General features: G+C 34.5%; 1 protein-coding gene across 1 annotated transcript in view; it reads left to right on the top strand.

The window, feature by feature from the left end:
- CNTN5 (contactin 5) overlaps nt 1–12,447 on the top strand; it is a 1,310,719-nt gene that overhangs the window by 1,135,881 nt on the left and 162,391 nt on the right. Inside the window, exons 14-15 of the mRNA XM_026505289.3 lie at nt 9,575–9,702; nt 12,090–12,265. Of these exons, the coding sequence (XP_026361074.3) occupies nt 9,575–9,702; nt 12,090–12,265 (304 nt within the window). The remainder of the gene's footprint in view (nt 1–9,574; nt 9,703–12,089; nt 12,266–12,447) is intronic.

Consider the following 12,447-nt stretch of genomic DNA (forward strand, 5'->3'; position numbering starts at 1 on the left):
TCTTCCTGATATTACATATAACTATAGCTGCAGTAAATAAGGTAATTTGGTATTGGCAAAGAGATAGAATATAGATCAATAGAACAGAATAGGGCAACCAAAAATAGACCCACACAAAAATTTTTGACAAAAGTAAAAAAAACAATGCAATTGTGAAAGGTTATCTTTTTCAAAAATGATGCTGGGACGATGGACATCCCGAGGCAAAAACAAAAACAAAATACCATAATAAATAAATAATAATAAGTTAGATTCATACCAATGGAAGGGGATGCAAGATGGTAGAGTAGGAAGACCCTAAGCTCACCCCATCCCATATAACTATATATCACTCACATATGAGCCAATAAACCAGAAAGCCAACCAAAGAGTGGCAAAACAAACTCCACAACTAAATGTAGAGAAGAAGCCATATCTGAGAAGTCAGGAGGGGCAGAAATGGTGGTTGGGAGCTGCCCACAGGAGGGAGGGAGCTCCAGATGTGGAGAAAGGAAAACACCAGAGAGCCCACATAGGGAAAACAAATCCCCATAATGTCTGGTCTTGAAAGCCAGAGATGCTGAATTCCATGAGTTTGTATAACTAGCAGGACTTGGAACCTAGAGCATTAGAAGTCAGCTGGCTCATCACTGGCGGGGGGGGGGGGGGGCAGGAGGGAAGTGATAGCAGGGTCTCTGCCCCTAAAGACAACAGTCCAGGGAGAGCAACATAGATGTGGCAGAGTGCACAATGGGAAGAAGATCTGTTTATATTAATTATAGAACATGTCAGGGGAATTCTCTGGGAAGAAAGGAGTTGGCAGCCACCATTTTTCTCCCTTGCCCCCACCGTAAATGCAGAGCCACCTGCAGGAGGTGGAACTACATGGGCACTTGTTACCTAACTTGCTAGCAGAGGACCTTGCCCACAAGTTCTCTTAGGGCTAACTCTCTCTAAGCCTGTTGGCCAAGTCTCTGAGCTCAGCTCAAATTTTGTTAGCACTGCATGTGCTGTGCCCAGCCACTGCCTCCTGATTTCATGCACCAGGTGGCCACTGAACTTCAGGAGATCTAGCTCAGGACTAGTGGCTCAGTGCAAATTTTACTAATTCCTCATATGCCCTCCCCGGGCACCACACACACAGACACAGTTTGCTGCACCCAGCCACTGGCCAGAGACACCAAATGCCTCTGGCAATTGCTCCTGCTATGTGCTGCACTCCCAACTACTGATGCACTTTGAGGGATAGGCCAAGGATTAGCAGCTTAGCGCAAATTTTGCTAACATAGTATGCCATGCCCAACCACCTCTCCACTCTGGGAGTAGCCTCTCTACAAGCACAGACACTGTGTGCCACACCCAGTTGCAAGGCCTTCCTTGTCACAACCTCAGCCATGCATCTTATTACCTGACTGCTGGCACTCGTGGACATTGTAACTGTGGCCTTCACCACATTTCAGGGAATCTGGCCTAGGACTAGTGACTTGGTGCAAAAGTTGCTAACACTGCCACCCTGACTCTGAGCCCTCCTAGGATCATGCCCCTTCAGAGTCAGCCTGCCGAGGTCTCACTAACACCAAGAAAGCAAGCACAGGACACAACAGTGAATGCTATTCAAACACAATAACAGGTTATAGGTAGCACACATAAGAGACTGTCATTAAGTGCCAGGTTCTAGTGAACAGGGAACACTTTACCGCAGGGTACTCCAGGACCTTTGCTTCATAAAGCAACTATTTTAAAGGCAGAGGACAGAGCTGACTTTCCTAACATGCAAAACAGACACAGAAGTGGATGAATTGAGGAGACAGAGGAATTTGTCCCAAACAAAAGAACATAACAAATCACAGCAGGAGATCTAAGCAAAACAGAAATAAATAGTATGCCTGATAGAGAATATAAAGTAATGATCATAAAAATACTTACTGGACTTGAGAAAAGAGTGAAGTACATCAAAGAAACCCTTAAAAAAGAGATAAAAAATGACATATCAGAGATGAAGAACTCAATAAATGAAATGTAAAGTAAAATAGGTGGAATAAACAGTAGGCTACAGGAAGCAGAAGAATATATCAGTGACCTGGAGGAAGAGCAATGGAAGACAATCAAGTTGAACAGATGAGATATCCATATTCAGGAGAAACAGAGAACCTCCAACAAAATCAACAAAAGCAGATCCACACCGAGACCCACTGTAAGTAAAATGGAGGAATGGAAAAAAAATGAAAAATGCCAAAATGTAGTGATAAAGAGAAAAATTAAAAACAGAAAAACAAAAGAAATTTTCATACAAAGGAAACTTCATAAGGCTATCAGTGGATTTTTCAACAGAAACTTCAACATCCAGAAGAGTGTGGCATGATAAATTCAAAGTGTTGAATGGGAAAAATCTGCAGCTAAGAATATTAAGAATATCCAGGAAGGATATCATTCAGAATAGAAGGAGAGATAAAGAGCTTCCCAAACAAACAAAAACTAAAGGACTTTATGACAACTAAACCAGCCCTGCAAGAGATAGTAAAGAGGACTCTGAGTAAAAAGGAAAGACCAAAAGTGACAATATGGAAGTATGAAACAAGAGCAGCAAAAAAATGAATGTTTATGTAAAAAAAAAAAAGTAGAACTCACAAAATAAAAGGATGTAAAATATGATACCATACACTTAAAATGCAGGAAGGAGAGGAGTAAAGAATGGGCTTAAACTTAAGAGACCATCAACTTAATATAGACAACTGTATGCAGAAGATGTTATATACAAACCTAATGGTAATTGCAAATCAAAAAACATTAATAGATATGCAAAGAATAAAGAGAAAAAAATTAAATATATCACTAAAGAAAACATGACAGAGAGGAATAGAAGAAAGGATCAAAGAAAACTACAAAAACAACTATAAAACAAGTAACAAAATGACGATATATACATATTAATCAATAATTTCTTTGAACATAGACTAAATCCTCTCATCAAATAACATGGATGAAAAAACAAGGTCCATCTGTATTCTGCTTACAAAAGACTCATTTTAGGCCTAAGGACACCTGCAGATTGAAAGTGAAGGAATGAAGAAACATCTATCATACAAATGGATGTCAAAAGAAAGCTAGAGTTTCAATACTTATATTAGACAAACTAGATGTTAATACAAAGTCTATAACAAGAGACAAAGAAGGATACTATATAATACTAAATGGGACAATCCAATAAGAAGATATAACTATTGTAATTATTTATGCACCCAACATGGGAACATTCAAATACATAAAACAGTTAATAAAAAAACATAAAGAAACTAATCAATGCCAGACCTCAAGTTATATTACAAAGCTGTAGTGATCAAAACTGTATGGTACTGGCACAAAAATAAACACAGATCAATGGAACAGAATAAAAAACCCAGAAATAAAACCACATTTATATGGTCAATTAATCTTCAACAAAACAGGAAAGAATATCCAATGGGAAAAAGACAGTCAGTCTCTTCAACAAATGGTGTTGGTAAAACTGGACAGCCACATGCAAAATAATGAAACTGGACCACTTTTCTTCCACAATACACAAAAATAAACTCAAAATGGATTAAAGACCTAAGTGAAACCATAAAAATTCTAGAAGAGAGCACAGGCAATAATTTCTCTGGCAGTGACTGTAGCAACATTTTTCTAGATATGTCTCCTGAGGAAAGGAAAATAAAAACAAAAATACACTATTGGGACTACATCAAAATAAAAAGCTTCTGCACAGGGAAGGAAACAATCAACAAAACTAAAAGGCAGAAGATATGGGAGAAGATATTTACAAATGATATATCCAGTGAAAGGTTATTATCCAAAATATATAAAGAACTGTTACAACTCAACCCCCAAAAACCAAATAATCCAATTGAAAATGGGCAGAAGACACGAACAGATGTTTTTCCAAAGAAGACATACAGATGGCCAACAGACACATGAAAAGATGCTCAACATCACTTAGTATCAGGGAAATGCAAATCAAAACTACAATGAGATATCACCTCACACCAGTTAGAATGACTAAAATCAAAAACACAAGAAACAACAGGTGTTGGTGAGGATGTGGAGGAAAAGGAACCTTCATGTACTATTGGTGGGAGCGCAAACTGGTGCAGGCACTCTGGAAAACAATATGGAGATTCTTCAAAAAGTTAAAAATAGATCTACCCTACAATCCAGTTATCAGACTCCTGAGCATTTACCCAAAGAATATGAAAATAATAATTCAAAGGGATACATGCACCCCTTATGTTTATAGCAGGATCATTAATAATAGCTAAATTATGGAAGCACCCCAAGTGTCCATTGACTGAAGAATAGATAAAGAAGAAGTGGCATGCATATGTATATATATATAATGGAATATTATTCAGCCACAAAAAAAATAATAAAAGTTTTCCATTTGCAAAGACATGGGTGGAGTTAGAGAGTATAATGCTAAGCAAAATAAGCCAGTCAGAGAAAGACAAATACCATATAGTTTCACTCATATGTGGAATATAAGAAACTAAATAAATGACCAAGGTAAAACAAGTCAAGGCAAAGAGAGAGAGAAGGAGACAAGCCAAGAGACAGACTCTTAACTATTGAGAAGAAACTGTTGGTTACTAGAGGGGAGGTGGGTGGAGGGATGGGTGAAATAGATGATGGGGATTAAGGACTGCACTAGTTGTGATGAGCACTGGGTGATGTATAGAATTGTTGAATCATTATATTGTACACCTGAAACTAATATAACACTATATGTTAACTACACTGGAATTAAAATAAAATTAAATCTTAAAAAATGATAAAATAAAATAACCAGGAAAAAAAGTTAGATTCATACATCATAGCATAAAGAAAAACTAACTCAAAATGAACCATAGACATAAACATAAAACCTAAAACTATAACATTTCTAGAGGAAAATAAAACCTTGTTGTGACCTTAGGTTAGGTGAATATTTCCAAGTACAAGCACAAAAACACAAAGCCTAAAATAAAATTGATATATTATACTTCATCAACCTTAAGAACTTCTGCTGTTGGAAAAATGTTAAGACATGCCATAAACTGGCAGAAAATATTTACAATTCTTCCACTTGAAAAAAGGGTTATATCTAGAATATTTTTTAAAAACCGTCAAACCTGAATAAGAAGGCAATTTCATAAAAAATTGGCAAAATATTTGATCACGTCACCAAAGAAGATATAAAGATAGGAAACAAGCACTTGAAAGATGCTTAATATCATTAGTCATTAAGGAAATGCAACTTAAAACCACAATGAAATTCTACTACCTAATTATTATAATAGCTAAAATTAAAAAGACTGATCATTTCAAGTGTTGCAGGAATTCTCAGATAATGCTGCTAGGAATATGAAGTGTAGTATGACTGTTTGGAAACAGTACAGCAACTCCTTTAAAAAGTTAAACATTAAACATAAACATAGAGGCGCCTGGGTGGCTGGGTTAAACACCTGCCTTCAGTTCAGATCGTGATCCCAGGGTCCAGGGATTGAGCCCTGCATTGGGCTTCCTGCTCAGCGAGGGGTCTGCTTCTCCCTCTCCCTCTGCCTCTCCTCCCCTCTGGTTCTCTCTCTCTCTCTCTCCCCGTCTCTCTCTCAAATAAATAAATAAGAAAACCTAAAAAAATAAAATAAAAAAACATAAACATAAAACCAATGATCCAATAATTAGTCCTAAGTACCTATCCAAAAGAAATAAAAGCAAAATATCCATAAAATACTTGTTACACAAATGTTGATAGCAGCTTTATTTGTAATAGATCCAAGCTGAAAATAACCCAAACAACCACCAGAAGGTGAATGGATAAACAAGTAGTGGTACACACACACAATGGAATACTATTCAGCAATTAAAAGGATTGGTCATCACAACAACACAGATGAATCTCAACTGAATTATTCTGCGTGAAATAAACTAAACAAAAAGGTGTATATAATGTTATGATTTTGTTTATATAAAATTATGTAAAACCTCAAACTTATTATAGGGACAGAAAGCAGATCAGTAGTTGCCTGGTGTTAGGGTTATGATAAGAAGAGGTTAGAGAGAAAGAATATAAAGGAACACAGAGATGCTTTGCAGTGATGTATGTGTTGACTATCTTGATTGTGGTCATTGTTTTGCGTCTGCATCTGTTTGTGAGACTTTTCAAAGTATGTACTTTAAATATGTGAGCTTATTATATGCCTACACACCTCAATAAAGCTGTTTTTGTTTTTGTTTTTATATGGCAGCTTCCCATTGCCCTTAAAATAAAGATCAAATGTTTCCCATCTTCTACTAGGTCCTACATGATCTTGCCCCCATCTACCTCTCCAGTTTCACCTTGGGCCATTCCCACCCCTTTATATGCTACCATCATAATTGGCCATTTGGTTCTTCAAGAGTTTGTGGTCCTTCTCACCTCAAAACCTTTGCAAATGTTATTCTCTCTCTTTTCCGCACACTTAACTTCTAGTTAACTTCCTCTCATCCTAGAATTCTCAGTTCAAATATTAGTCCCCAAGGAAAGACTTACTGAACACCCTAAAATACTTGAGGTTTACCACATTCTACTTTTTCCTTTTAAAATTAGTCACAAATTTTATTTATATTTTTGAGTTCATTTTTAATTAATGACTATCAACACTACTAAAGTACAATAATTTACATATACCATTTAGTTAATACTTTTGAAGAACTAGTTAGATATAATTATAACATTTTATATATAAGGAAAGAGATTAGCTGCTTAAAACACACACATACTAGTCAATGGCAGTGATTTGAAATCAACCCTCTCTGACTTTAAAGCATATAATCTTAATTAATTATTAATGGTTCTATATTATATGCACTATGTATGATATGATATCAAAAAGAAATATAATCTGGAAGTCAGAACATGATCTCTAAAATGGCAACAGGTAAATAAGTAGTATTTCCAGGCAAGCAGTCTACTTGGAAGAACCTAAAAGGTTTGTGGGGTATCTGATAGGTAAGTCCACAAACTGGGCTTCCAGTTTGGAAATGGGATGGAATTCCAGAAAATGGCCCTGAAATTTGGAGATCAAGATGGCATCAAGAAGTCAGCAATAAATCCTTGCAAGATAAGAGTAAGCATGGTGCTATCCTAGATAGACTGTGGCAGATTAATAAGGCAGAGATCCAGTAATTTGGTGCAAAATGAGAACCAAGACATCTCCAGGGCTAGGCAGAAACTCATGGAGAAGTTCAGAGATAATACAGAAAACATGATTTGGTACCGAATACTAGAGTGCTGGTTTGCATTTCTAAAATCTCTCTCTACCCTCAAGAGAATTTTACCTCACCACTGCCTTACCACCCTACTCCAGTTTCAAGGACTTCTCAGCAGAATTAATCCCCAAATTTGAAAATTTGAAACATAGGAGACACATGATAATAGAAGAGGAAAGAAGATACACAAAGAGGTTGAAAATTGCAAGAAAATATTAATTCAATATTCAGTTATCTAAGTAATTATATGTGTAATAGCCAGACATTATAATGTAAATCACATTCACTGTCTCATCTGTCTTTTCTTTTCTACATTAATATATATATATATATATATATATATATATATATATATATATATAATATATATATACTCATCCAATAAAGATTTACAATTTGAATCAGTAGACAGGCTTTTGGTCAAATGACACTGCCACTTGACAGATAAAAACGCCATGCTGTTCAAAATTCTTCATTCCCCAAGTGGCCGAAAGTACAGGGCTGTTCATAAACTATCTTTAAAGGAGAGTATAATATATTGCCTCCTGTCAGTGAGAAACGACTTATCTTAAATCAGGAGCTGAAATACTGCCAGTGTCTTAAGATACATTTATTTCTTTAAAGAAACTAAATTTTAAGCCAAATTTCTCACCTGCTAGATTAGCATTTATGCCAATCAGTAAAATCCAGATATTTTTAAGATATTAGCGAGCTGAATAAATTATAATAATTTAGCTACATTTCAATAAAGTTTATAATTCTCATAAGATATTGCCTATTTGTTTATAAAAATATAATTTTTTACTTTCGAATATATCCTGTTATAGTATGTGTATCTTTAGAATTTAAATGGAATAAATATATTTCATTTTTATACAAAATGAGCACTGTCTAATCATCAGAATTTTGCTTCGACCATCTTGAATGGATTATATAACTTTTAAGGGCACTGGTTTACCAAATGTCTGAAGTTAGTATCTCTCCCAGACATAAACTACAAAAGCAAATTCTCTATTCCTAGTTTGGCTTGCCTGTAAGTTTGTCTTCCTTCTTATAAGTTGTAAAGCAGTCTTGATGTATATTGAAAAGAGTATGATGTTTTTAAATTTATCTTTACTGATAACAATATGTAAATATAAATTCATAAGCAATAGTCAGCAACATAGAATCTAGTCCAATTATAACAAGGCTCAATGCTTTGAATAACTCAGTTTGGGGTGATTGGCAAGATTGAATACATATTTTAAAATAACATGAAAGATGTTGACTAAACATATTTAACCCATATTCTTCTTTCTTAAATAATATAATATTATTATATTACCATTGAATAAACTATTCTTTTCAGAACTAGGGAAATCCAATTTTAGGATTTTAAGTTCAGTAGGTCCACTGGTTCTTACCAAACACGTGTTACTTCCTCTTTGCTAAAAGTCAGTCCAAATTCTTAGTGTCATATCAAATAAAACCACAACAGCCATTTCTATTTCTTTTCAGGTTGCTTGAAGAGGTTGAATGCATTGGTGAAAAAATGGGTTATATTTCAGGAGCATAGAAGGGAGAAAAAGACAAAAGTACTAATTAACTTTGAAATCTATATATTTGTGGGATGATGAATACACAAGATAATATGGCAATTCCAAATGTCAACCTCATTTTCACTGAACTTCTAAAAAATTTTTTTTAATAATGCTTTAATTTTTCACCTTCATATAAGACTCAAGGTCCATTTTTAACAAAGGTCTCAAAAAAGCCCAAATGCAAACTCAGGTATCATGTTTTATATTCAAAAAGTGCAGTGGGAACAGCCCAAGTATCAGGTATCAGGTCTCATTTTCATACCCTTGCTGCGCTGGTGGCACTGTAGAGAAACCACCATAAATCATCTCTTGGCTGTATACAATTAATTTTATGTTCTGTACTTGTCTTTCTCTATGTTTTTATGCTGTTTCTTTTTATATTTGATTTTTTAGGTCCTCTGTGTTTGAAGTAAAATACTTAAAATACACTGGGTGATATTATAATATAAATTTTAATAACCAAATTCAGGGTCACCTTTTCCCACATGTTTTAAAATTAACTGTCAAGAGGTGTCAAAAGAAAAATTACCTGTAACTTCCTAACCCTTTTAAACATAAGAAGATATTAAGTGGGTTTATTGCATAATTTCTTGAAGGGTAAGACATTTCTACTATCACTGCATATTTTCACAGTGATCCCTTTATCCTATTTATTATTACCTTGGAGGTGGTTTCAGACGTCATCAGAATTTTTTTACCACTTAGCTGATTTGCAGTAAAAGAGGAAAAAAACCTTTTTTAATAATTTTCAGAATAGCTATTCTTCCAGACGGAAGTCTACGGATCCTGAATGCTTCTAAGTCAGATGAGGGAAAGTACGCTTGCCAAGGGGAGAATGTCTTTGGTTCTGCTGAAATCATAGCCTCAGTATCTGTAAAAGGTAAGAAAATGTGGCTAACCGTGTTATAAGCAGTTTCACGGCTTTGTCGGAAAGCTAATAAATATAATATGCATGTAAAATGTGTTTGCACATATGTGTGTGCATGCTCCTATTGATAAGATACATTACAAACATAGAACTAACACAGCCAAATTGTCCCTTTCCATTATTTAGAAGACCATAAAGGAAAGAACACCTTGTTGGTAGAAACTTAAGTATTTGCTTTGAACAAAATATGTGAGGACATAAAGAAAGCTTTCTGAAGTTTTACTGGATGTCTCAAAATTTAAAAGTATTCCAACAGTATAAAAATATTTTTCCTCTATCAAGACTAATTTTAACATCAATCAGTAATATTCTTTTGTTTTCACTTCAACCGGGGATCCGGGGCAGAAAGGAGTAGCAGAAGGACGACATGAATGTGTGGTGTCAGAGTGTGTATCAGATAAACGGTTACTTGGGGTGCCTGGGTAGCGCAGTCGTTAAGCGTCTGCCTTCGGCTCAGGGCGTGATCCTGGCGTTCCGGGATCGAGTCCCACATTGGGCTCCTCCGCTGGGGACCTGCTTCTTCCTCTCTCACTCCCCTGCTGTGTTCCCTCTCTCGCTGGCTGTCTCTCTGTCGCATAAATAAATAAAAATCTTTAAAAAAAAAAAAAGATAAACGGTTACTTGACCTGTTCTTTGGTGTTTACATCAATGGAATTTTTTAAACACTGTCATTTTTTAGTGTTATAAATATTTCCACTTAAATGTTTCTGTTAGCTTTCTAGTTCTAATGTGAACTAGATTTTGACCTAGAACATTTTTTGAGACTATGTATCATTTTTTAGTACTAAGAAAATCTCATATGTTAGACAGAAAATCCCATTAATTAGCAAAGACATATTTTTCACAGCTGAACTATATCTTCAATCAAGTTTTTCCACGTAGGCATATATTATATAGTGAATCATACCTGGCTATAAAAATATAGAAATGTTAAGTTTTCTTTTTCTTTAGAAATAAAAATGTCATTGAAATAGCCAGCACTCTGATATTTTAGAAAAGAAGCAAACATTAACAGAAGGAAGGAAGATAATTTAAATGATGCCTTCATTTATAGCATAATAATGGGAATCCAACTCTATCTGCTAGTCTGTCTTATTGTGCTGAACAATCTTTGTCATAATGAAGCAATGTTGGATTCACAGACATTTTTGAAATAATAACCAAAAAGTGTTCTGTTAATCACAAGTTAAATGGAATATTTAGTTACTCGGAACATTCCAATGCTCACAAAGTTAAACTACAATATGCTGTGATTATCTGTCTTCTCTGATGAAGCCAGAACTTAGAAAGCCACACAGAATATCTGACTTCTAGAATGTTAATATTTACATTCCTTTTCTGGTATTACTCTTTCCTCTCCGACTGCTTGGAAGGATGTCACATATTAAAGGATCTTATCAGTGGTTAAGAATGGTGGTTCATAAGACATGTTATTGCCAAAAACAGAGCTAGAACAGGAAAATTAACCTAATGTTTAATAATTTGTGTCAGTCTTCCCGAGATATCTATAATCAGGAATCTAATAAGGAAAAAAGACTAAATCAAAATTATCTCCATCACCCCCCTACTTTATTAAAAAAATAATATTTCAATTATTTGATCACTAACTTAACCCTTAGATGTACAACATTATTAGCACAATAAAAGTGTATCTATTTTTTAAAAATTTAATTGAATCATTAAGTAATTAAACACACATGTTTTTTCTCAAAAAAAATTTCCCTTCAATAATTTGCCTTAATTTGGGATCTCAACTAAACGATCCATAATTTATCAAGAGTGAGTATTTTATAATCAGCTAGCGGTGCTTTTTCTATTCATAAAAGGGTTTTGTAGAGTAAAAAGCAAATATAAGTTGGTATAGTAACAGTATTATATTTTTATCTCTGTTCAAATAGTAATTTGAGGGGAGGTGCTTCCTATCTCACCTGAATTCTTCCTTAGCTATGGAACATTTTTTATTATAAAAATCATTTTATTTATACTTAATGATGCTTCAGGGTGGAAAGGGAGGCTACAGCTTCTTTTTTCTAATTTTCCCTCTTCAGGAATGCCAAATGCTGCTTATCGTTATGTATTTTCCTGTCTTTTTTGTCCATGTTTACTTCTTAAGAGGAACAGTAACTTTTAAATCATCAGTCCCTTACATAAGTATAGTAAAATGCCTTAGCATACAAAAAGGTAGTATTTCAATTAATAATAGGTTACTTAAAGATGTGTATCTAGACAACTGCATTGCATAGATTCCTTGTTTAAGTTTTTCTCTATTACTTAAAATATAAAATACAGGGAAATACTATGTGTTGATTGCGTTAATGGATGTATTTTTACTTCTATAGAACCTACAAGAATAGAACTTACTCCTAAAAGAACAGAGTTAACAGTGGGAGAAAGCATTGTCCTTAATTGCAAAGCAATTCACGATGCTAGTTTGGATGTCACTTTCTACTGGACACTAAAAGGACAGCCTATTGATTTCGAGAAAGAAGGTGGACATTTTGAAAGCATCAGGGCCGTAAGTTAATATATTTTTATTTGTCGAGTACTAATAATTTTTAAAATTTACACTCAAATGTAAAACTTTCTTATCTATGAAATGTTAAGGAAAAATAGGAAAAAAATCAATTTGTTTCAAACAATTACTTTCTTTCATCATTTTATGTTACATCAAATTGAAAGTATTTTTTTAAAACTCAG

This window comes from Ursus arctos, unplaced genomic scaffold, assembly GCF_023065955.2.
Source record: "Ursus arctos isolate Adak ecotype North America unplaced genomic scaffold, UrsArc2.0 scaffold_22, whole genome shotgun sequence".
Taxonomy (NCBI): domain Eukaryota; kingdom Metazoa; phylum Chordata; class Mammalia; order Carnivora; family Ursidae; genus Ursus; species Ursus arctos.